Raw genomic sequence first — 26,633 nt, forward strand, 5'->3', positions numbered from 1 at the left:
CACATTTTCCTATATAATTTAAACAAAAAGAAAATGCAAGAAAATTATGAAAAAAAAAACACAAGAACTTGCCACATCGCCCCCAAAGTAAATAACAGCTGTTCATAATGTTGCCACATCAACAAAAAACCACTTGTGCTACAAAAAAATACGGCAACTTTCTGATCAGCTGTTTGGCCCCTATTATTTCATTTACATTAGTTTTTTAATTCTTTTTTTCGAAAGGGAAAATTTAAATTAAATATAAATAAATAATACAAAATGTTGGCACCAACACGTTTAGTTACGCCATCGTTAATGCGTCAAACAATTTTCACCAGAGTTGGTAGGTTTTCCATAAAATAAAGTGATTACAAAACGCTCTGAAATTTTCTCGTTTTAGTCACGTTCTCTACAAAAGCAGTGCCCAAGGAAAAGGAACAACAGCAGCAATATGGTGGTGGTGGCAAACAAACCGCTAATGTTGCCCCCACCACATATCGTTTTATATATCCAGAATTTCTGCCAGATCCCAAAGTGGAATGGCGTAATCCAATTAGAGAAAAATTGGAGCGTTTGGATATGATTGACCGGCGTTCACAAATTGAAATACCCGAGTTCTATGTGGGTTCCATACTGGCGGTAACTAGCTCAGATCCACATGCAGCTGGTAAAGTTAGTCGATTTGTCGGTGAGTTATTAACAAAATAAAGAGTTGCAATTTTTAAAACATTTATTTTATTGGAAAAGGCATTTGCATTCAACGCGAACGTTGTGGCCTGCGCGCCCGTTTTATTTTACGCAATATCATCGATGAACAGGGTGTTGAGGTCTTGTATGAAATGTACGATCCCACAATACAAAAAATCGAAGTTCTACGTCTGGAGAAACGCCTTGATGATCATTTGTTGTATCTACGTGATGCTTTGCCTGAGTTCAGCACCTTCGATCCCAATATGGAGCCAGAAGTTATGGAAGATGGTGCCCCCGTACCGGTAAATGATGTACAAGTACGTTTACGACCACGTCCATGGTTGGAGAGATGGGAAAGGCAAAATTTGAAAGGTGTTTCCAATATTGATGAATATCTTACCGATAAGCGTAGACGCACAGCAAAGGAACATGAAAAACCATGGGAGAAATATGATCTAATGAAACAATATCGTTCAACAATTCCCGAGGAAGAGCAAAAGGAAATTTATGCCGAGGTCTATTCACAGTTGCATCAAATGGAATTGCAACGTAAGAGAAATAAGCGCAAGCGTTCATTTGTTAAACCCACCAAATTGGCTTAGATGTTAACGTTAAATTAAACCACAAAATATTCGTAGAGTGAAAATTTGTTAAAACAATTTGTTATAATGCGAAAAGTAATAAAAGAAGAATTTTTAAGTTGGAAGGTTTAGTTTGTTGGATATTTTAATAGTTAAGGTGTGCTCATAAAACCAAAGAGAGCAAATTTGGATCATTGATATAAGCCAGACACGGTCTGTACGGTGTTACTTTATAACAATCCCACGGCAGCGGGTTCATCAGTACCGGCTTGAGCCGAAACCATAGTATTCGGCCAGCGGCTGCCAACCCAGCATCAGAACTATGCTTCTACGTAGGTTTCTATGCTGCTGCAACAACAACAAATCTTAAACAGGGCGATATTGCTCTTTCACAGACACCGAGTTGTGAGAACATACCCTGTTTATTCTCTCTTTGCTGAAAAAGGATATTATTTTATATCGGCCCAATTATGAATATCAACTCCCGTGAGTTTTCTCACTTTTCCTTTCAAGTGGAAGCGGCAGAAATACAAAACTCGCGGGGAGTTAACATTCATAATTACCCTGTATCATACTCCATTCACCCCTTGGCAGACGTCAAATTAATCCATAGTACCCCTTCAAAAATACCCCTTATATAACCCCTTACTAGCCCTTACTTTATAAAAGGGAATGTCACGCGAAATAAGTGGTTTTATTTCGACCACTTAAATAAGTAGTCGCAATTTTAAGCAACTCCTTATTAACTTACTTATGTTAGTGACCGAAAAAGTATGGGTCAGTAAGCTGTTTTATAAGGTGTATTTTTGCAAAATAGTCCAACTGTTAGAAATGTATCTTGAACATTCCCTCGACGCTGCAACATTTAATTGTTAATGTTGAATGAAGTAAACGACTACTCCTTTTTATATTACAATTTTTGTGTTTTAATCATTTTTTTAACTTTTAAAGCTAATCTCTAAACTAATACACTCGGTATTTATAGAAGTCTATAAAGGATACGGTTACATTCCAACTAATGATTAATGTTATTAAATATAGAAGAAAGATTATGGGCAGAGGAATGAGAATGAGACGTGTATTCTTCAAATGTGGAATACCTGTAAGAACAAAACAAGAATTAGATAAAATTTAAATAAATAAAACAAAATATATACTTACAATTATATCCCAAAAATGTAATATAAACATAATAGCTTAAGCCCAAAAGCCAAAAGGTATTTCCCAGAAAAGTCGATAAAAACCAGGGCTTGCTAATTAACCAATTGTAGAAGAACAATTGGATAAAATGCAACAGCATTAAGGGTGGAAAGAAGGCATTCAAATGGACATCAAATGCGTAGCCCCATTCCACATCTGGTTCTATATTGCTGGTGCGTAAATAACGATTTGTAAACAACCATAGGGAGGTGGCCACCACAATACCAGCAAAAATACAATCAACAAAGATCACATAGAATATAAACGATATACTTTGCCATACATTAAGGCCCAAGACCCAAGCAAATCCCAGTGATGTGACTGGAAAAGAACAACACACATTTCAATATAAAAAAACAACAAACATCATAAATTCCAAAATTAACTTACCACACAAACAAACAAGGAACAACACTAAAAACGCAGGATCATCTCGTGCAAATTGTGATTTTGTCTCTGTTCAAAAATACCAATTAACAACATCCATATTTTTTAACATAACAGCGGACTACTTACGTTTCCTATAATTAAAATTCCTATAGACCTTTTGTGGCGCTACAAACAAATACAACATTTGCCACAGGGCAAATTCAAAATCCATTTGATTAAATTTTAGCAAACGTCTCAGATATTTGTAACTTTTTGTTGTGGCCGAAAGGCAATTCTTCTTGTAATTGGCCGGTGGAGGCAATGGTGATTGTCCTCTTGAGGCCACATAACTCGAGACAACTGATGGAGTGGGCGATGTCGATTGTTTCATTGTTGTTGCTGTATGTTATTTGTATATATTTTCGCAAATCTCCTCAAGTATATACAATTATATGATAATTTATATAGTTATTGGGCACAATTTCGCATTTTATCAATATTTCGTCTTGTTTCTTAAAGAAAATTTTTTCGTTTTGTTAAAAGAAGATATTATGTTGTCTTTTTAACCGTTTGACAGTTCTGACACATCATGAATAGAGTTGTGTAGTTCGGAACGAATTAGTTCAAGTAAACTATTCTCACGAAAGAACGAATGGAATTATATAGGGCTCATGGCACAATTACCAAGGTAGTGGTATCACACCAGCTGTTCGAATATGAAGTGTCAAATCCCTTTATAAAAATATATTTTTGTTGTAATTTCCCCAACAACATAAAGAAATTTTTGAAAAAACATATTACAAAAAAGTCGATGCCACTACCTGTTCGATATGCTTTAATAGGGCTCTTTCGTTCTTCTAATTCCTTCCGTTCATCTCGTTAATTTTTTTGATCTATTTCCAGCATTTGCCTGACAGCAGTTTATACCTGTAACCATGGCGGAATAAGAAGGTGTTCCATCGATAACAATAGTCGGACGACTTACCATACCAAACGTCAAAATTTGTTCACAATAACGCATTACTGTGAATTGTTTGTTTACCTTTTGTATGTAATGTTATTTACAATAATGCATTTTGACAACTAGTGTGATAATCAGCTGTTTTTCCCGTTGTACCTGTATGATTGTGCCATGACCCGACAGCAGTCATGATACAATAATACAGGTAGCATTATCACTCAGTGTTGCCGTTCGAAAAAATTTTTTCGGCCCAAAATTTTCCTAAAAACGGCCCAAAACGACTTAGAACGGCCCAACATTAAAAATTAAAACAAAAATATATATTTCTAATAGATGCCTTATATTACATTTAGAAAAATCGAAAAAAAATATTGTCTATTTTTACGTGAAGGTAGTATGTCGCAAAAAATTGTCTGAGATATAGTGATAGGAAGGCAACAATTTATTGTGATTTGAATGTAGCATATAAACTTTAAGTGCATGTTTCTCGAAACGGCGTTTTTGAAGTCGGTGCCAACGATAGCTCTAAAACAAATTGACCGATCTTCATATGACCTTATTATATTATTCATGTGAGCTTATTAAATACATAAAACGCTTGACTTAAAGCTAGTCGGATTTAAAAAATTATTTTGCCCATTTTTTGACAAAAACAGTAAATTTTTTCGGTAAAGCCGAAATTTTGACTTTGACAGCTCAAATTTTTTTAAGAATATTTTTTTTTAAATTCTATTTTATTAGGTTCCTTAAACGCTTACAAAAATATACTATGATCGGGCCATCCGTTTTCGAGCTATCGTTGGCACCGCAAAACGCTTTTACAAAAAAGATGGTTTCGCAGATAGCCATTTACCTCAAGAATATGCACTATTTTTCAACAACAGAAATTTCAAAGGTATTATAAGATGTGTTCTTTGAGATGAAAGAAAGTATAGTTTCACCGAGCCTTAGCAAATTAAAATCTGTTATTATTAAATCGGGGTGACATTCTACAAGTCTGGGAAAATTTAATACCTGGCGCTGGATTCTTGTTCTATGAAAATTTGAAATGAAAAATATTTTCTTTATCATTTTTTTCATTTGACATATATTTCCTTTATAAAAGTTTTCATTTCACATTTTCATAGAAACAGAATTGAACCCCTGGTTCGTAATAGGCAAAACTTCGTTTGAGGTTACCTTATATGGAGTTATTGTATTTAGTAGTTTAAGGGCCATTATTACATCCTTTCTTTTACTATTGGATGGATGTGAAAACGCAAAAGAAACCAATACAAAGAAGGTCCTCCTTCCACTTTAACCATTACTTTCAACTTTAAGTTAGCCGAAATGCTATACTCGTAGATCTGTACGCAAAATCCAACTATAACAAAAGAAGAGTTGTAATAAAGGGGGGTATTTGGGTCACTTTTATAGTCTATTCTCTTATTATTATTATAACACAATGCATGAATCTTTACCAAATACTTAACTATATAACTAAAAGTTAAAAGTGACAATTAAACTACTAGGAGGACCTTCTTGGCATTAAGTTTTATTGTGAAAATTATATTTTTAATGCCACCAAATTGCTTTATTTTACGTTTTCAAATCCATCCAATAGTAAAAGTAAGCATGTAATAATAGCCCAAAGACTAATATTTGATATTTTATAAAATATTGTTTAAAATTATTTGCATGAAAACGGCCCAAAAGGGATTTCGGCCGCCCATCGGCCCAAAATAATAAATTATTTTTTATTCGGCCCAAATTTGGGCCGAAATGCCCAAAACGGCAACACTGATTATCACGCCAGCTGATGGTAACATACGGTCTGTTCCTTTATTTTTAAAAATGGTAACTGTGGCAAGAAATGGTAAAAGTGGTGAACTGCTATCATATAAATTGTATGCTTTTGAAAGTAAGGGAACACTTTGCGGGTAAAAAGTGGTAAAAACTGGTAACCTCAGGCACGTAAAGGAACACGACTATAATGTGTCAATTGCATTGAATTGATGTCAAATTTTGACATCTTAAGGGTTGTTTACACCATCTATCAATGTCGTATGAGATGCCAAATTTTCTACCTGCGAGTGTTGTACACATAGTGTAAACACTATGAAAATTTTCATCTATCAAAATGATTTGGCAACTCATATGTAAATTTTTCATTTAGGGAGCGCTCTATTTGATACGGCATTCTCGTATGTAAACATAAATTTATCAGATGTTTTCTGACATTCTCAAACAAAAAATGAAAAACAAAATCGTTTAAAAAAGAAAATGGAAAGGTATGTGTATTTAAATATTCAGTAAAGTAAATAAAAAGACCATTAAAAACACACTCAAACTTGAATTTATTGATGTCAATGGATACACGGTTTTATCTGCAAATTTCAATGGCAGTGTTTATCACCTGATTCCCTCATATCTAAATTGTACGAAGTGGAAAAGAGATGCCGAAAGTTTCGAAAGTTTTTTAAAAGAATTCAGTTCAAATAATTTTTGCATTATGGGTGATTTGAACGCTAGGATTGGAGAAGAACAGATTCTAGACGAAAGCCTTATATATGATTATCCATATATTAATGAATGTCGCCAATCCAAAGATAAATGTATTAATTCAAATGGTAGAAAACTATTAAAAATTATTGAAGACATCGGTGGTATTGTTTTAAATGGTAGAACTTCTGATGACACTAATGGTAATTTTACTTTTTGCGGAGTAATGGGGAGTTCAGTCATTGATTATTATATATGTTCTCATAATTTTTTACAGTTTGTTTCCAAATTACATGTCGATACTAAAATCTTTTCAGATCACATGCCTTTAAGTTTAGAACTAAAAATTCAAAATAAAAATCGAATTAGTGCTGAAAGTAGCCTTCAGCCAATACAAAAACTTATCTGGAGGGACAAGTATAAAATACAGTACCAAAATAACTTATGTTCGCTGTCAAGAAATTCGTGCTATTCACCAAACTTCAGTGTAAATCAGATGATTGAACAAGTCGTTACAAGGATAAGAGAATCTAACGTCAGTAAGAATAGAACTGTATTTGACCCACATCAAAAATGGTTCGATTGGAAATGTTTTCGTTTGAGATCAAACATGAAACGGAATTTAAAGAAATATCGAAAGTCCTATAAGCTAGTCAATAGACAACTCTACTTATTATCAAGAGCCAAATTTAGATTCCTTTGCGCTGAAAAGAAACGTGAGTTCTACAACAATAACCTTAAGAAGCTCGACTCAATAAAATGTAGTAAAGATTGGTGGGCCTTGGCAGAATCATTAAAAAATCAAGTACAGTCACCTAGAGGAAATCACAGTGCTGACCAACTTAGATTGTACTTCGAAAGTATTCTTCAGAAGAATGTGAATAAACAGTTCATAAGCTGGTGCATGCCATACGTTGTGGAACCTTTCTTGGATTCTACGTTTGAATTTTGTGAACTTGCCAATGTTTTACAAGGGTTAAAGCCCAAGAAATCGCCAGGTCAAGATGGCATACCTTACGAATTCTACAAATATGCACCTCGCAATTTTTTAAAAGACCTTTTATTGGTTTTTAACAAAATATTCTTACATGAGGAAATCCCTACATCGTTCAAGCAATCTATATTGATCCCCCTTTTTAAGAAAGGTGATCCAAATATTGCTAGAAATTATAGAGGGCTATCACTTTTAGACAGTATGTCTAAAATATTCAACAATATATTGCTAAATCGAATTACTAGCTGGCTGGAGAGAAATCAAATTCTTAATGAATTTCAAGCAGGATTCAGGAAAGATTATTCAACGGTAGATAATATTTTTAATCTGGTCAATATAGTCTATCTTCAACGTAGCAATAATAAGCCAACTTATGCATTTTTTGTAGATTTTTCTACTGCTTTTGACCTTATACCTAGAAACAGCCTTTTTTATAAGCTAGCTTGTATGGGTTTATCATCAAAAGTAATTAGAATATTGCAAGGATTATACCAGGATACAACAACAAAGGTCTGGGATGACAATTCGTACTCAAACTCGTTTTGTGTAAATTCCGGTGTAAAACAGGGTTGCTTACTCAGTCCAACACTTTTTCCGATATATCTAAATGATCTGCCAGATGCATTGCCTGGAGGCGTAAATGTTGCAGATATTGATATCAAAGTATTACTTTATGCCGATGACATTGTCATTCTATCCGACTCACCAAACGGTTTACAACAAATGATTGATGCTTTAGAAATCTATTGTCTTAAATGGCGTTGAACGGTTAATCTATTAAAATCAAAAATTCTGGTTTTTCGTAAAGGAAATAGGATATCTGGTACTTTGAAATGGCATTATGCAAATCAAGAGATTGAAATTGTTAACAGATACTGCTACCTCGGAATTGAACTTACACATAACTTATCGTTTAATGCACATTTAGAATCAAAGCTTAGTTCTTCAAAGTTGGCCATCAATTCAACTTGGTCTAAATACATAAACCATCCAAAAATTACGAAAACCAATAAAATGAAAATTTTTAATGCTTGCTCTAGATCGATTATGTTTTATGCTGCACAAATATGGGGGTTTCAAAAGAACGATAATGTAGAAAAGCTGTTACGATTTTTGTCAAACGAATGTTATACCTCCCGAACAATACCCCAAACTATATGGTTTATATAGAATCTGGTCTTCCCACTTTGTATACACATAATTTAAAAATGCATTTATGTTACGTAAATAGAGTACTGCGATTGAACCCACAAAGACTACCGCGCATACTTGCAGAAAAGGTTATAGAACTCAATATTTATTGGGCAAAGGAATGGTCAAACATTTGTGAAAAATTGAATTATTCTCCTCCCAATATGAATCTACCAAAATGTAGCTATTGGAAGGATATTATTGAATCATTAAATGCTACAGAATACAACGATTTCTGTACCTCTGCAAGAAATTCACAATCCCATGACCTATACGCCCAGCTGGATTATAATGTAATACCCAACCTTACAAGAGATTTATCTGCTCATGTAACAAGTTTGATTATAAAAGCTAGAGGCGGGATGTTTGACCTAAATTCGAAATTGTTTGCAGGCAATAACAACTCAAACGGTCTTTGTACAATTTGTAATTTGAACGAACCAGAAAACACTTTGCATTTTATTGGCATATGCCCTATTTATTCAGCTTTTAGAATCAAATATTTTGGTACTAATATTCTTTCAGTAAATGAGGTATTAAATGCTTTAAATGGTGCGGATTTTAACATACTATACAAATATATTATATCATGTTTTAAATATAGAAACCTTATACTAAATGAATATACATAAGTTCTAATGCAATTATTGAAGTATTGTTTAAAAAAAAAAAAAAGTAGCTTATATATAATATGGCAAACAGCTATAAAGCTAAGCCACATATAGATGTTAATTACCATTATTTTATATTGAATTTATAATTTAACTTAATTGAATATGTAATACTTCATCTATTAATAAAAAAAATAATAAATGGCGCTTATAATGTTATTTTCAGATCGATTGGTCGAAAGAAGCAGTCTTTGAAATGATTGTTTGGTGGCAAAAACATGAATGCCTCTATAACTCCAAACACCAATTCTACCAATTCAGTTTCCTTCAACCAAAATTAAAATTTGCGCAAAATTGCAACTCAACAATAAACGTAAATAATGACAAAAACAGCTGTTTTTATATTTTTAGGTTATGTCATACGAAAATAACACTTGCAGGTATGAACGCACAAATTGAAAGTTGTATGGATGACATCAATTTTGACAAACATAGAGAATGTCGAATGGGTGAAAGAAATGGCAGCTCATATGACATTGATAGATGGTGTAAACAGCCCTTTATGTTGCCAACAATTGCCGATGCGGCTACCTGTGTATTTGTACCATGACAGCAGTTTACACCTGTAACTAGTGTTGGGCAATCTCGTTCATTGATCGGATCGATCTTTTTCATTCCGTTCACCAAAAAGATCCGGGTCGTTTAGTTCGTTCGTTGGCTCTTTTTCGTTCAACAATACATTTGACTGTATTATTTTCTTTTGAAGTCGTTCGTTCTCTGCTGCATTTGACTCCGTCGTTCCTTTCACCGAATCGTTCTTTTGAAAATGTTCGTTCACGAACATGGTACAATAAGAAAGGTAGATGCATCGGCGAATTGCTACAACAAAGCAACTTTTTTTGTAATGTAAACTGTCAAAATTTTCGGCAAATGGTCTCTTGTTGTCTCTTTTTATCGCTTGTGTTTGTCTATAAAGTGTAGACATGCTATCTCTTACTTACCGAATCATATGGTTTTTTGTTTTGATTTTTCATGGCGAATTCATAGTTTTTTGATGTTTTAGATTCGATCACCTGGGCTGAGGCATCTACCTTTCTAATTGTACCATGTTCACGAATGACACATTGTGTGCTAATGGGGGTGGTTTTGTTTCTGAACGTAGTGGTGGTGGTTTTGATTTGAAAGAACCAGATGAACGAATGATGCAAAAGAAAGATATGACCGAGATGTGCTACTGAATGAGGTGAGTTACTGAGCGATAGTAGCTCTGAATCATAGTTTGTTTTGTGTGGAAATTTGTGCTGATTGCGCTAACGCAGCGTTTGTTTAGAGTTTGACTGCAAAACCAATGCTGCTAATTTTGTAAGCAGCAATGACTCGTCCATCGGGAATCTAAATGAACGATATAAAAGAATGAGCTGGATACGGATCCGTTCGTTCTTTTCACGGAATCGTTCCTTTGAGCCGGTTCGTTCATGAACGACACAACTCTACCTGTAACTGCTAAACCTAAACAACGACGGGACGTATACAAATATTTCAACAACCTACCAAAAAACTGCTCTCTGAGCGTCCTTATTACCCAAATACGTTGAGTACAAAATCACATTGTTACGTACCGCCTAATGCGGCGCTATGGTGGGGTTCCAGCTGCTCAGTCCGGGGCATCACTTTCAGGGGGATTCCCAACCCTGCCACCATCAGCCCTAGGGGTCGAACAATAAATGAAAAAGGGACTCGATATAAAAACAAACAAAACGACACAACACTACATACAAACATGATGAAGGAACTTGGTGTTACAGTTCCTCCACTTTGCCCACCCTGCCTTGACCCTTTCATCCTGGCATACAGACAAAACATAAAATTTAAAGGGCCCCAATTTCCACACACACTTACCTCACATTAAAATACCCCTATTTTCCTCTCTTACAGAAAACACTTAAAGATTCATTTTTGGTACTAGAATCAAACATTAAAACATTTTATTCACATATAAAAAAAACTTAGCTCTAAAACAAAGAGAACATAAAAATGTCAATTTTGAATTTCTACCACCAGACCTTATAAATGCGAGCCATTTACTCGGCTACCGACAACATTGCCAATCTGGCCACTTTACTTAACATTCCTACTTCCTAACAGAGCTCTCTTAGTTAGTGGAAATGGACATTACCATATGGTCCATACGCTATAAGCTTGAAATTATTCCTTACGTAGGAAAGAGGTAACCCTACTCTCACGTAGATCCCTGGCGTTAAAAATTCTCACAAAGTTTAAATATCTTATATTCTAGATTTCTAACTACGGACAACACACTTAATATATTGTTAAAAATGAAATTCTAATTTAATATTTAGTTGAAATTATAACTTGTTTTAGCAAAATTTTAAGTCATCAATAATCCATAAATCTTATTTTTTTTAGGAAGCCACGGAAAACCTTCACTTTTGGCCAGTTTAATGGACGGCCACATCAAAATTGGTAAGCATAAATAGTAACGTTTTTACCTTGACTCTGTGTTATTTAATAAATGGCATTTCTATATATTTCCAGATAATTCATTTGCTGTTTAATGCAGACACATCTCAAGGCTGAATACTTCTTTAATTGAAAGACATAAATCCAGATTGAAAGATTTTGCTGCCAACGTCCACAATTAGCTACAACCAATACAGGCTATTTTCCTGGTCTTTGGCTGGAATTGCCACAAAATTTGGGCTGGCTTTTACCGAAAACTCTTGGTAAATTTTCATCAATTTCTGGCGGTATTCTTCATACATTAAAGGCTGAATCGCCACAAAAATGACTGACCTCCTCCCTATAGATATTAGGAGGGGCCAGTAGTTCAGACAGTGTTGATTTACTGGTGTTGGCGTTATCTTTAATAAATAAAAAAAAACAACGTTCCCATAACTATACTTCTACACACAACAAAGCAAAACTTACTGTTGTTTATCACGCACAAAGCTTAATGTAAAAACACACACACGTTCAATGACAATAAAACAAAACTTTGTATTATAAAAATTTTAAGTTTTCCACTTTTTATTATTATTGTATGGGGGATTTAAACAGGACCTTATAGCACGGTTACACTACAGCTTTTTGCCGGGTTAACCCACTTCATGAGGATTTATTTGCTTAATCTGCTCAAATCTGACCAGATTTGCCATACAAAAATTAAATCCTGTTATGGCTGGGTTTATTTTAAATCCGGCACAAATCCACCAAAAATACAGTGTTGTATTCGGTATTTGTGCAAAAAAATCCAACTCTACTCAAAAAGTACCAAAAGTTGCAACTGTTTTTGCAACAGAGTTTGTCGTGTTTTACACGTTTACGATTAGTCGCATGAGATTTTATGGAGTTAATAATCTAAAGTTATTTGGAAATCATAAAATTATTTATTTTTTTTTTTCATTAGACACTTTTTTAACAAAAAGTACGATTGATACCATGATACAAAAATGTATCCCTGTGTGTAAAATATACCAATATGAGCAAAGAGGGGACGATATCTCACACGAGAAATTGTAAAAGTGTAACACACGACTTTATTAGTTATTTTGTATGTATACGTAAACAAACATCAGCTGACAGTTTATATCCTCGAAAAGCTAAGTGTAACCAGCAAAGATTAACCCACTGGATCTATTAAACCCAGTGGGTTAACCTTCAATAGTGTAACCGGGGTATTAGGAAAATGGCTTCCTTTAACGCACCAGAAGCTTCTAATCAGATTTTCGCCCCGTTATGCCTTTTATATGGCCCTTAACCGATGCCGATTTTCCACATTTCCCATTTTCGCGGATTATTCGACATTTATCGTTTCCATTTTCAACCCAACATTTACGTCCCACTGTGAATCTATAGACACCTATAGGCCCCTACAGTACTGCATTTTGTTGTCAATCGGTTTTAAGCTGGCAACACTACAGATTTTACCAATGAACCGGCCGCCTACTGTATCCGGTTTGCTCATTTTTTTATTCGCCGGCAGCAACAAACAACACCTTTGAGACATGCTGCCGGGTTTTTTTATTAAATTTATAAAAAAATATATTTAATTGAGTGCCACACGCAACAACATTTAAAATACCAAATCCGTGACCAAAACTTATTTCAATGTTTTCTTTCGTAAAATAAATAATTTTCCTTTGCAATTAATTGGATTTCAGTTTTTGTTGGGCTTTTGTTTTCAAAATACGAAACACACAAACATACAAACAATAACGTTCTGTCAAAGTTAAATTTTTTCAACTTACAAAAAGTATACGCTCGACGTTTTTCGGTAGTTCTCATAAGAATACATGTGTTCTACTTTGTTCACCACACACGCCCTGGGTACACGTCCGTATATAGGTATGGGCCTAACCCAAGATCTATTTATCAGGTCACGTAAGTAGTACAACAAAAAGACAACAACATCAAAGCTTTGCCCAAGAACTAAAAAGTTTTTACAATTTTTACCACTTTTACGTTCCCGTACACAACATTTATGTATATGAATCATGTCAAACGTCAAATCATGTGAAACGTCAAATTTGCTCACAATAATGCATTACTGTGAATTGCTTCTTTACATTTTGTATGTGATTTTATTCACAATAATGCATTTTGACAACTAGTGTGATAATCAGCTGTTTTTAGCATTGTATCTGTATTATTGTGCCATTAGATACATTTACAAATAAATCCTCAAAAAGAAGGTTAACCCTGTAAAAGGCTATAATATAAACATGGCCTAAACAACACAACAACAACTCTATTTTGGCCGAAAATTCTTCAAAATGTCAAAATGTTTGTTTTCGTTTTCATACAATTTATTCACAATAACAAAAAAATTGACAGATTGAAACCAATCAGCTGGCCGTTTTACGCCACCTTTATAATTTCATCATGGTAGACATTTAAAGTAAAAAGTCATGACCAACTGTTTTTGCTGGAAGACCTGTTAATTAGGACACTGAACATCCCAAATGTTGAATCGATAACAGCAAAATCGATATCTTGGCAACTATCCAAAAAAAAATCGACTAATAAATCGAAATTTTTTCTCTACGATTTATTTATTTATTTGTTTTTATTAATTCCTATTCCCCTGACTCCACTCGTTTTATTTCCAGTTTTTGCAAAGTTTCTTGGATTTTATTTTTTGTTTATTACATATTCACAATACAATATTGACAATACCTCACTCGAATTTCCAAAAATAAGGTAAATTATTATTACTATTTATATTATTTTCTCCGATTGAAAATGCATCTTAATTGCATCTTTTAATTTCTCCTATATATATATCTTGTTGTTGGTGTTCGTGTGTGTCGAATCAAAACTAAACGTGCAACAAATATTAATGACTCAGTTGAATCTCGAAAAAGATGTCCAGTTCTGCAACAAAGTCCAAAGCATTTAGCGCTCCTCGTATAGCCACAAATGGATTTATTTATGACTTGCCGATGTCAATTACCCAACAACTATGCAATTATATAGATGGATTGAATGCATGGAAGCAGATGGCCCAAACGATGAAGTTTGATGATGAGAATATTAAAGTGAGTAAAAAGAAAGATTGATACAAATTTACCATACCCTTGCTGTAAGAATTTTAGGGGTATCTTTACATACTCCACAATAATTGTGGACTTAAGAAGATCATTTGAAGGCCCCCTTGTTGATTTCTTTGGCCTGTCTACCGCCAGATTACAACGATATACAGTTTGACAAGTAATTGTTTTCATGCTAAGAAAATGGATTATTATGCACCTAGGCCCATAACCAGGGCCTATAGCATTGTTTACATGTAATACCCCCTTGGACCATATGGCAACCCTCTTAGTAGAGGTAGTATATATAGTATATACCTATTAATGTTGATACTTGTTAGTAGTTAATCCTTAGTAAGTAAAAAATCATAAAATGACATGATTTTTAAATATTTACAGGATAAATGGGGTATTTTGAAACCGTCATTACGTTTTGAAAACATTTGTTTTCCACCTTGTATAACATGTTAATTATCAGTTTTGGTTATCATGGCTTAATTTTTTATTTGTTCCTTTGATCTGGTCTTGAATAAGTCGATCAACTGATTTTTGCGAAAATCAAGACATTTTTATCACAACTGTTTGTCATTACTTATCAAATTGTATATTTTTTGTTACGGAAGAGTCCATATTTTATCAATCTATCATTTCCATATTTCTTTTCAGGATATTTACAGACACATTAAGGGAACCGACAAATCTCCCACAAATGAATTTCTTAAAATTTGGGGTGGTAAATACAATCATAGTATATTGGAACTATATATGGTATTGTATAGGTAAGTTTCTAACCCCTTAATTGTGTGTAACTGACTCTCTTTCTCTATCTTTTTCGTAGCATCAAAGCATATGAAGGGTTGCGTATAATTAAAGATTATGTTCCGAAAGAATATCATTTGATGATACCAAAAAGCCGCCCAGATTTTACCAAAATGTTAGCCACTTCAAGCACAGCGGATAAAAGCCCCAAGAACAATAATAATTTAACACCATCCACCACCACAAACTCTAGCGTGGTTTCATCTGACAACAATAATACCGGTCAAGATCGAAATAATAATTCCTATCGAAGTCGTTCTGAATTACAACGAAATCACGAGCCACCCATGACAGAAAATAAAATTAATAAAAACCATGACACCGGACTTCCGGAAATCGATTATACAGAACTCATCGAGGGTACAAATAATTGGGATGAACGTAACCGTTTGGGTAAAGGTGGTTTTGGTGTTGTCTATCGCGGTGTTTTCAAAATGACAGATGTTGCCATTAAACTAATGACCTATAAGGATTCGGATGGTCGTGAACAGGCTAAAGTTCAGCTACAACAAAGTCGCAACGAATTGAATTGTTTGTTTCGTTATCGCCATGACAATATTTTGCCCATATATGGTTATTGTATTACCGGAGAGAAGCCATGTCTGGTGTATCAGCTGATGAAGGGCGGAGCACTATATGATCGTTTGAATATTAATAATAAACATCCACCGCTGACGATACAGCAGAGAATTGATATTAGCGCAGGGACGGCACGGTAAGAAAATTAAACATGATTTACATTAGGGGAAGTTTGATTGTCACAATTCTGTGGTTACTGGTGAGAGATGTTGTTAAGAGGTCCAGAAATTATTCTCTATTTGTCATTCAATTTCATATTTTATTGACCTCCATGTCTCACAACCATTACTCTCTCCAACAATTTAAAACTTGTGGCAACTTAAATTCTCCATTGTAAATCAAGATTTAATGAAGTTCCTCCTAATTACCTTGTTTTCCATTACAGTGGCATTCTATTCCTCCACACACTGCTGCCCAATAAATCTCTCATACATTGTGACATTAAACCCGGGAATATACTCCTCGATCAATGTTTACAACCAAAAATTGGCGATTTTGGTTTGGCTCGTGAAGGTCCCCGAGACAATTCATATATCAAAGTTTCCCATGTTTACGGCACAAAAGGATATTTGCCCCCCGAATTTGCCAATCTTCATCGTTTAAGTAAACATGTTGACACCTTCAGCTTTGGCGTGGTTCTACTTGAAATGTTTACCGGTCTACCATCGGCTAGAGATAATAAGAACTTTTTAAAAGATTATATTAAAGTTCTGCTACAGACTAGGACCATCGAAGATTTAATCGTTAAAGGTATTGCATTGAAGCCCGAAGATAAGTCACTTTGTATAATGGGCATTGAATTGGGTTTGGAATGCATCAAAGATGATCCATTAGAACGACCAAATATGGAAGATTTAGTTCGAATTTTTAATAGTAAGGCAACCGAATATTCGATTTGAAATTTTATGGGAGAAATGTGGATCACCTAACCTAAAAAGAAAACATTCCAGTTTGGCATTGTGCAATTAATTATTGTTATTATTATTACAAAACTCTCGCGGAGTCTTTTACATTCCTTCTATACAACAATCAGACAAAATGTGTGAGGATAAACTGACTCCAAAATAAATATAAAAAAAGTATTTGTTAAGTTGACAAAGCTGTAAAAATTTAGTTTGCAGCGAACATAACCTACAATTTATACATTCCCAAGTGCCTCTGTATATAAATTATTTTTTATAAAAATATATATATTTTTTTACGAATTCTTTACAAGTTCGTTTTTGTTGTTTTTTTTTATTTAAGGAAGTTAAGGTGGATTTTTAAGGGAAATTATCGCAGATTTTTTTAAACATTTTTAGGACCATCCAAAGAGTACAAAGGCGTGGGGTTTTTGAAAGATTTTTAGCACCCCACACAAAGAGCGTGGATTTTTAAAAGGTTTTTAGGGATACCCTAAACCACAATAAACGGGGATTTTTAAAGGAGGACAATAGGCGTGGATTTTTTAAAGATTTTTAGCACCCCATCCATAGAGGACAATAGGCTTGGGTTTTTTAAAGATTTTTAGCACCCCATCCATTTTTTAAAGATTTTTAGCACCCCATACATAGAGGACAATAGGCGTGGATTTTTTAAAGGTTTTTAGAAGCAACCAAAGAGGACAATAGGGGTGGATTTTTTAAAGGTTTTTAGAAGCAACCAAAGAGGACAATAGGCGTGGATTTTTTAAAGGTTTTTAGAAGCAACCAAAGAGGACAATAGGCGTGGATTTTTAAAGGTTTTTAGAAGCAACCAAAGAGGACAATAGGCGTGGATTTTTTAAAGGTTTTTAGAAGCAACCCAAAGAGGACAATAGGCGTGGATTTTTTAAAGGTTTTTAGAAGCAACCAAAGAGGACAATAGGCGTGGATTTTTTAAAGGTTTTTAGAAGCAACCAAAGAGGACAATAGGCGTGGATTTTTTAAAGGTTTTTAGAAGCAACCAAAGAGGACAATAGGCGTGGATTTTTTAAAGGTTTTTAGAAGCAACCAAAGAGGACAATAGGCGTGGATTTTTAAAGGTTTTTAGAAGCAACCAAAGAGGACAATAGGCGTGGATTTTTTAAAGGTTTTTAGAAGCAACCAAAGAGGACAATAGGCGTGGATTTTTTAAAGGTTTTTAGAAGCAACCAAAGAGGACAATAGGCGTGGATTTTTTAAAGGTTTTTAGAAGCAACCAAAGAGGACAATAGGCGTGGATTTTTTAAAGGTTTTTAGAAGCAACCAAAGAGGACAATAGCGTGGATTTTTTAAAGGTTTTTAGAAGCAACCAAAGAGGACAATAGGCGTGGATTTTTTAAAGGTTTTTAGAAGCAACCAAAGAGGACAATAGGCGTGGATTTTTTAAAGGTTTTAGAAGCAACCAAAGAGGACAATAGGCGTGGATTTTTTAAAGGTTTTTAGAAGCAACCAAAGAGGACAATAGGCGTGGATTTTTTAAAGGTTTTTAGAAGCAACCAAAGAGGACAATAGGCGTGGATTTTTTAAAGGTTTTTAGAAGCAACCAAAGAGGACAATAGGCGTGGATTTTTTAAAGGTTTTTAGAAGCAACCAAAGAGGACAATAGGCGTGGATTTTTTAAAGGTTTTTAGAAGCAACCAAAGAGGACAATAGGCGTGGATTTTTAAAGGTTTTTAGAAGCAACCAAAGAGGACAATAGGCGTGGATTTTTTAAAGGTTTTTAGAAGCAACCAAAGAGGACAATAGGCGTGGATTTTTTAAAGGTTTTTAGAAGCAACCAAAGAGGACAATAGGCGTGGATTTTTTAAAGGTTTTTAGAAGCAACCAAAGAGGACAATAGGCGTGGATTTTTTAAAGGTTTTAGAAGCAACCAAAGAGGACAATAGGCGTGGATTTTTTAAAGGTTTTTAGAAGCAACCAAAGAGGACAATAGGCGTGGATTTTTTAAAGGTTTTTAGAAGCAACCAAAGAGGACAATAGGCGTGGATTTTTTAAAGGTTTTTAGAAGCAACCAAAGAGGACAATAGGCGTGGATTTTTTAAAGGTTTTTAGAAGCAACCAAAGAGGACAATAGGCGTGGATTTTTTAAAGGTTTTTAGAAGCAACCAAAGAGGACAATAGGCGTGGATTTTTTAAAGGTTTTTAGAAGCAACCAAAGAGGACAATAGGCGTGGATTTTTTTAAAGGTTTTTAGAAGCAACCAAAGAGGACAATAGGCGTGGATTTTTTAAAGGTTTTTAGAAGCAACCAAAGAGGACAATAGGCGTGGATTTTTTAAAGGTTTTTAGAAGCAACCAAAGAGGACAATAGGCGTGGATTTTTAAAGGTTTTTAGAAGCAACCAAAGAGGACAATAGGCGTGGATTTTTTAAAGGTTTTTAGAAGCAACCAAAGAGGACAATAGGCGTGGATTTTTAAAGGTTTTTAGAAGCAACCAAAGAGGACAATAGGCGTGGATTTTTTAAAGGTTTTTAGAAGCAACCAAAGAGGACAATAGGCGTGGATTTTTTAAAGGTTTTTAGAAGCAACCAAAGAGGACAATAGGCGTGGATTTTTTAAAGGTTTTTAGAAGCAACCAAAGAGGACAATAGGCGTGGATTTTTTAAAGGTTTTTTAGAAGCAACCAAAGAGGACAATAGGCGTGGATTTTTTAAAGGTTTTTAGAAGCAACCAAAGAGGACAATAGGCGTGGATTTTTTAAAGGTTTTTAGAAGCAACCAAAGAGGACAATAGGCGTGGATTTTTTAAAGGTTTTTAGAAGCAACCAAAGAGGACAATAGGCGTGGATTTTTTAAAGGTTTTTAGAAGCAACCAAAGAGGACAATAGGCGTGGATTTTTTAAAGGTTTTTAGAAGCAACCAAAGAGGACAATAGGCGTGGATTTTTTAAAGGTTTTTAGAAGCAACCAAAGAGGACAATAGGCGTGGATTTTTTAAAGGTTTTTAGAAGCAACCAAAGAGGACAATAGGCGTGGATTTTTTAAAGGTTTTTAGAAGCAACCAAAGAGGACAATAGGCGTGGATTTTTTAAAGGTTTTAGAAGCAACCAAAGAGGACAATAGGCGTGGATTTTTTAAAGGTTTTTAGAAGCAACCAAAGAGGACAATAGGCGTGGATTTTTTAAAGGTTTTTAGAAGCAACCAAAGAGGACAATAGGCGTGGATTTTTTAAAGGTTTTTAGAAGCAACCAAAGAGGACAATAGGCGTGGATTTTTTAAAGGTTTTTAGAAGCAACCAAAGAGGACAATAGGCGTGGATTTTTTAAAGGTTTTTAGAAGCAACCAAAGAGGACAATAGGCGTGGATTTTTTAAAGGTTTTTAGAAGCAACCAAAGAGGACAATAGGCGTGGATTTTTTTAAAGGTTTTTAGAAGCAACCAAAGAGGACAATAGGCGTGGATTTTTTAAAGGTTTTTAGAAGCAACCAAAGAGGACAATAGGCGTGGATTTTTTAAAGGTTTTTAGAAGCAACCAAAGAGGACAATAGGCGTGGATTTTTTAAAGGTTTTTAGAAGCAACCAAAGAGGACAATAGGCGTGGATTTTTTAAAGGTTTTTAGAAGCAACCAAAGAGGACAATAGGCGTGGATTTTTTAAAGGTTTTTAGAAGCAACCAAAGAGGACAATAGGCGTGGATTTTTTAAAGGTTTTTAGAAGCAACCAAAGAGGACAATAGGCGTGGATTTTTTAAAGGTTTTTAGAAGCAACCAAAGAGGACAATAGGCGTGGATTTTTTAAAGGTTTTTAGAAGCAACCAAAGAGGACAATAGGCGTGGATTTTTTAAAGGTTTTTAGAAGCAACCAAAGAGGACAATAGGCGTGGATTTTTTAAAGGTTTTTAGAAGCAACCAAAGAGGACAATAGGCGTGGATTTTTTAAAGGTTTTTAGAAGCAACCAAAGAGGACAATAGGCGTGGATTTTTTAAAGGTTTTTAGAAGCAACCAAAGAGGACAATAGGCGTGGATTTTTTAAAGGTTTTTAGAAGCAACCAAAGAGGACAATAGGCGTGGATTTTTTAAAGGTTTTTAGAAGCAACCCAAAGAGGACAATAGGCGTGGATTTTTTAAAGGTTTTTAGAAGCAACCAAAGAGGACAATAGGCGTGGATTTTTTAAAGGTTTTTAGAAGCAACCAAAGAGGACAATAGGCGTGGATTTTTTAAAGGTTTTTAGAAGCAACCAAAGAGGACAATAGGCGTGGATTTTTTAAAGGTTTTTAGAAGCAACCAAAGAGGACAATAGGCGTGGATTTTTTAAAGGTTTTTAGAAGCAACCAAAGAGGACAATAGGCGTGGATTTTTTAAAGGTTTTTAGAAGCAACCAAAGAGGACAATAGGCGTGGATTTTTTAAAGGTTTTTAGAAGCAACCAAAGAGGACAATAGGCGTGGATTTTTTAAAGGTTTTTAGAAGCAACCAAAGAGGACAATAGGCGTGGATTTTTTAAAGGTTTTTAGAAGCAACCAAAGAGGACAATAGGCGTGGATTTTTTAAAGGTTTTTAGAAGCAACCAAAGAGGACAATAGGCGTGGATTTTTTTAAAGGTTTTTAGAAGCAACCAAAGAGGACAATAGGCGTGGATTTTTTAAAGGTTTTTAGAAGCAACCAAAGAGGACAATAGGCGTGGATTTTTTAAAGGTTTTTAGAAGCAACCAAAGAGGACAATAGGCGTGGATTTTTTAAAGGTTTTTAGAAGCAACCAAAGAGGACAATAGGCGTGGATTTTTTAAAGGTTTTTAGAAGCAACCAAAGAGGACAATAGGCGTGGATTTTTTAAAGGTTTTTAGAAGCAACCAAAGAGGACAATAGGCGTGGATTTTTTAAAGGTTTTTAGAAGCAACCAAAGAGGACAATAGGCGTGGATTTTTTAAAGGTTTTTAGAAGCAACCAAAGAGGACAATAGGCGTGGATTTTTTAAAGGTTTTTAGAAGCAACCAAAGAGGACAATAGGCGTGGATTTTTTAAAGGTTTTTAGAAGCAACCAAAGAGGACAATAGGCGTGGATTTTTTAAAGGTTTTTAGAAGCAACCAAAGAGGACAATAGGCGTGGATTTTTAAAGGTTTTTAGAAGCAACCAAAGAGGACAATAGGCGTGGATTTTTTAAAGGTTTTTAGAAGCAACCAAAGAGGACAATAGGCGTGGGATTTTTTAAAGGTTTTTAGAAGCAACCAAAGAGGACAATAGGCGTGGATTTTTTAAAGGTTTTTAGAAGCAACCAAGAGGACAATAGGCGTGGATTTTTTAAAGGTTTTTAGAAGCAACCAAAGAGGACAATAGGCGTGGATTTTTTAAAGGTTTTTAGAAGCAACCAAAGAGGACAATAGGCGTGGATTTTTTAAAGGTTTTTAGAAGCAACCAAAGAGGACAATAGGCGTGGATTTTTTAAAGGTTTTTAGAAGCAACCAAAGAGGACAATAGGCGTGGATTTTTTAAAGGTTTTTAGAAGCAACCAAAGAGGACAATAGGCGTGGATTTTTTAAAGGTTTTTAGAAGCAACCAAAGAGGACAATAGGCGTGGATTTTTTAAAGGTTTTTAGAAGCAACCAAAGAGGACAATAGGCGTGGATTTTTTAAAGGTTTTTAGAAGCAACCAAAGAGGACAATAGGCGTGGATTTTTTAAAGGTTTTTAGAAGCAACCAAAGAGGACAATAGGCGTGGATTTTTTAAAGGTTTTTAGAAGCAACCAAAGAGGACAATAGGCGTGGATTTTTTAAAGGTTTTTAGAAGCAACCAAAGAGGACAATAGGCGTGGATTTTTTAAAGGTTTTTAGAAGCAACCAAAGAGGACAATAGGCGTGGATTTTTTAAAGGTTTTTAGAAGCAACCAAAGAGGACAATAGGCGTGGATTTTTTAAAGGTTTTTAGAAGCAACCAAAGAGGACAATAGGCGTGGATTTTTTAAAGGTTTTTAGAAGCAACCAAAGAGGACAATAGGCGTGGATTTTTTAAAGGTTTTTAGAAGCAACCAAAGAGGACAATAGGCGTGGATTTTTTAAAGGTTTTTAGAAGCAACCAAAGAGGACAATAGGCGTGGATTTTTTAAAGGTTTTTAGAAGCAACCAAAGAGGACAATAGGCGTGGATTTTTTAAAGGTTTTTAGAAGCAACCAAAGAGGACAATAGGCGTGGATTTTTTAAAGGTTTTTAGAAGCAACCAAAGAGGACAATAGGCGTGGATTTTTTAAAGGTTTTTAGAAGCAACCAAAGAGGACAATAGGCGTGGATTTTTTAAAGGTTTTTAGAAGCAACCAAAGAGGACAATAGGCGTGGATTTTTTAAAGGTTTTTAGAAGCAACCAAAGAGGACAATAGGCGTGGATTTTTTAAAGGTTTTTAGAAGCAACCAAAGAGGACAATAGGCGTGGATTTTTTAAAGGTTTTTAGAAGCAACCAAAGAGGACAATAGGCGTGGATTTTTTAAAGGTTTTTAGAAGCAACCAAAGAGGACAATAGGCGTGGATTTTTTAAAGGTTTTTAGAAGCAACCAAAGAGGACAATAGGCGTGGATTTTTTAAAGGTTTTTAGAAGCAACCAAAGAGGACAATAGGCGTGGATTTTTTAAAGGTTTTTAGAAGCAACCAAAGAGGACAATAGGCGTGGATTTTTTAAAGGTTTTTAGAAGCAACCAAAGAGGACAATAGGCGTGGATTTTTTAAAGGTTTTTAGAAGCAACCAAAGAGGACAATAGGCGTGGATTTTTTAAAGGTTTTTAGAAGCAACCAAAGAGGACAATAGGCGTGGATTTTTTAAAGGTTTTTAGAAGCAACCAAAGAGGACAATAGGCGTGGATTTTTTAAAGGTTTTTAGAAGCAACCAAAGAGGACAATAGGCGTGGATTTTTTAAAGGTTTTTAGAAGCAACCAAAGAGGACAATAGGCGTGGATTTTTTAAAGGTTTTTAGAAGCAACCAAAGAGGACAATAGGCGTGGATTTTTTAAAGGTTTTTAGAAGCAACCAAAGAGGACAATAGGCGTGGATTTTTTAAAGGTTTTTAGAAGCAACCAAAGAGGACAATAGGCGTGGATTTTTTAAAGGTTTTTAGAAGCAACCAAAGAGGACAATAGGCGTGGATTTTTTAAAGGTTTTTAGAAGCAACCAAAGAGGACAATAGGCGTGGATTTTTTAAAGGTTTTTAGAAGCAACCAAAGAGGACAATAGGCGTGGATTTTTTAAAGGTTTTTAGAAGCAACCAAAGAGGACAATAGGCGTGGATTTTTTAAAGGTTTTTAGAAGCAACCAAAGAGGACAATAGGCGTGGATTTTTTAAAGGTTTTTAGAAGCAACCAAAGAGGACAATAGGCGTGGATTTTTTAAAGGTTTTTAGAAGCAACCAAAGAGGACAATAGGCGTGGATTTTTTAAAGGTTTTTAGAAGCAACCAAAGAGGACAATAGGCGTGGATTTTTTAAAGGTTTTTAGAAGCAACCAAAGAGGACAATAGGCGTGGATTTTTTAAAGGTTTTTAGAAGCAACCAAAGAGGACAATAGGCGTGGATTTTTTAAAGGTTTTTAGAAGCAACCAAAGAGGACAATAGGCGTGGATTTTTTAAAGGTTTTTAGAAGCAACCAAAGAGGACAATAGGCGTGGATTTTTTAAAGGTTTTTAGAAGCAACCAAAGAGGACAATAGGCGTGGATTTTTTAAAGGTTTTTAGAAGCAACCAAAGAGGACAATAGGCGTGGATTTTTTAAAGGTTTTTAGAAGCAACCAAAGAGGACAATAGGCGTGGATTTTTTAAAGGTTTTTAGAAGCAACCAAAGAGGACAATAGGCGTGGATTTTTTAAAGGTTTTTAGAAGCAACCAAAGAGGACAATAGGCGTGGATTTTTTAAAGGTTTTTAGAAGCAACCAAAGAGGACAATAGGCGTGGATTTTTTAAAGGTTTTTAGAAGCAACCAAAGAGGACAATAGGCGTGGATTTTTTAAAGGTTTTTAGAAGCAACCAAAGAGGACAATAGGCGTGGATTTTTTAAAGGTTTTTAGAAGCAACCAAAGAGGACAATAGGCGTGGATTTTTTAAAGGTTTTTAGAAGCAACCAAAGAGGACAATAGGCGTGGATTTTTTAAAGGTTTTTAGAAGCAACCAAAGAGGACAATAGGCGTGGATTTTTTAAAGGTTTTTAGAAGCAACCAAAGAGGACAATAGGCGTGGATTTTTTAAAGGTTTTTAGAAGCAACCAAAGAGGACAATAGGCGTGGATTTTTTAAAGGTTTTTAGAAGCAACCAAAGAGGACAATAGGCGTGGATTTTTTAAAGGTTTTTAGAAGCAACCAAAGAGGACAATAGGCGTGGATTTTTTAAAGGTTTTTAGAAGCAACCAAAGGAAATAGGCGTGGATTTTTTAAAGGTTTTTAGAAGCAACCAAAGAGGACAATAGGCGTGGATTTTTTAAAGGTTTTTAGAAGCAACCAAAGAGGACAATAGGCGTGGATTTTTTAAAGGTTTTTAGAAGCAACCAAAGAGGACAATAGGCGTGGATTTTTTAAAGGTTTTTAGAAGCAACCAAAGAGGACAATAGGCGTGGATTTTTTAAAGGTTTTTAGAAGCAACCAAAGAGGACAATAGGCGTGGATTTTTTAAAGGTTTTTAGAAGCAACCAAAGAGGACAATAGGCGTGGATTTTTTAAAGGTTTTTAGAAGCAACCAAAGAGGACAATAGGCGTGGATTTTTTAAAGGTTTTTAGAAGCAACCAAAGAGGACAATAGCGTGGATTTTTTAAGGTTTTTAGAAGCAACCAAAGAGGACAATAGGCGTGGATTTTTTAAAGGTTTTTTAGGAGCAACCAAAGAGGACAATAGGCGTGGATTTTTTAAAGGTTTTTAGGAGCAACCAAAGAGGACAATAGGCGTGGATTTTTTAAAGGTTTTTAGAAGCAACCAAAGAGGACAATAGGCGTGGATTTTTTAAAGGTTTTTAGAAGCAACCAAAGAGGACAATAGGCGTGGATTTTTTAAAGGTTTTTAGAAGCAACCAAAGAGGACAATAGGCGTGGATTTTTTAAAGGTTTTTAGAAGCAACCAAAGAGGACAATAGGCGTGGATTTTTAAAGTTTTTAGAAGCAACCAAAGAGGACAATAGGCGTGGATTTTTTAAAGGTTTTTAGAAGCAACCAAAGAGGACAATAGGCGTGGATTTTTTAAAGGTTTTTAGAAGCAACCAAAGAGGACAATAGGCGTGGATTTTTTAAAGGTTTTTAGAAACAACCAAAGAGGACAATAGGCGTGGATTTTTTAAAGGTTTTTAGAAGCAACCAAAGAGGACAATAGGCGTGGATTTTTTAAAGGTTTTTAGAAGCAACCAAAGAGGACAATAGGCGTGGATTTTTTAAAGGTTTTTAGAAGCAACCAAAGAGGACAATAGGCGTGGATTTTTAAAGGTTTTTAGAAGCAACCAAAGAGGACAATAGGCGTGGATTTTTTAAAGGTTTTTAGAAGCAACCAAAGAGGACAATAGGCGTGGATTTTTTAAAGGTTTTTAGAAGCAACCAAAGAGGACAATAGTCGTGGATTTTTTAAAGGTTTTTTAGGAGCAACCAAAGAGGACAATAGGCGTGGATTTTTTAAAGGTTTTTTAGGAGCAACCAAAGAGGGCAATAGGCGTGGATTTTTTAAAGGTTTTTAGGAGCAATAATCATATGTTTATAAAGATTATTAGGTGCACCCAAATGGAAACTCTATTTGGGCTACAAATT

General features: G+C 34.8%; 3 protein-coding genes across 3 annotated transcripts; 2 read left to right on the plus strand and 1 right to left on the minus strand.

Annotated features, from left to right (window-relative positions):
- Nucleotides 1-149: 149 nt before the first annotated feature.
- On the plus strand, nucleotides 150-1,379 carry mRpL19 (mitochondrial ribosomal protein L19). Its single transcript, XM_073972043.1, has 3 exons — nucleotides 150-325; nucleotides 383-670; nucleotides 730-1,379. Exons 1-3 carry the CDS (start codon nucleotides 262-264, stop codon nucleotides 1,272-1,274), a joined length of 897 nt encoding a protein of 298 aa, XP_073828144.1. The 5' UTR covers nucleotides 150-261; the 3' UTR covers nucleotides 1,275-1,379.
- A 776-nt stretch (nucleotides 1,380-2,155) lies between these two features.
- Nucleotides 2,156-3,432, minus strand: Unc50 (Unc50 RNA binding protein). Its single transcript, XM_073963423.1, has 4 exons — nucleotides 2,970-3,432; nucleotides 2,844-2,909; nucleotides 2,415-2,774; nucleotides 2,156-2,353 (listed from the first exon to the last, which is right to left on the minus strand). Exons 1-4 carry the CDS (start codon nucleotides 3,211-3,213, stop codon nucleotides 2,217-2,219), a joined length of 807 nt encoding a protein of 268 aa, XP_073819524.1. The 5' UTR covers nucleotides 3,214-3,432; the 3' UTR covers nucleotides 2,156-2,216.
- Nucleotides 3,433-14,097: 10,665 nt separating this feature from the next.
- On the plus strand, nucleotides 14,098-17,222 carry pll (serine/threonine-protein kinase pelle). The gene is made up of 5 exons (XM_073963424.1): nucleotides 14,098-14,280; nucleotides 14,429-14,618; nucleotides 15,276-15,388; nucleotides 15,448-16,143; nucleotides 16,393-17,222. The coding sequence occupies exons 2-5, from the start codon at nucleotides 14,445-14,447 to the stop codon at nucleotides 16,904-16,906; spliced, it is 1,497 nt and encodes a 498-aa protein (XP_073819525.1). The 5' UTR covers nucleotides 14,098-14,280; nucleotides 14,429-14,444; the 3' UTR covers nucleotides 16,907-17,222.
- The last annotated feature ends 9,411 nt before the right edge of the window (nucleotides 17,223-26,633 follow it).

Source organism: Musca autumnalis, unplaced genomic scaffold, assembly GCF_047663935.1.
Source record: "Musca autumnalis isolate F117 unplaced genomic scaffold, ASM4766393v1 scaffold_1, whole genome shotgun sequence".
NCBI classification, from domain to species: domain Eukaryota; kingdom Metazoa; phylum Arthropoda; class Insecta; order Diptera; family Muscidae; genus Musca; species Musca autumnalis.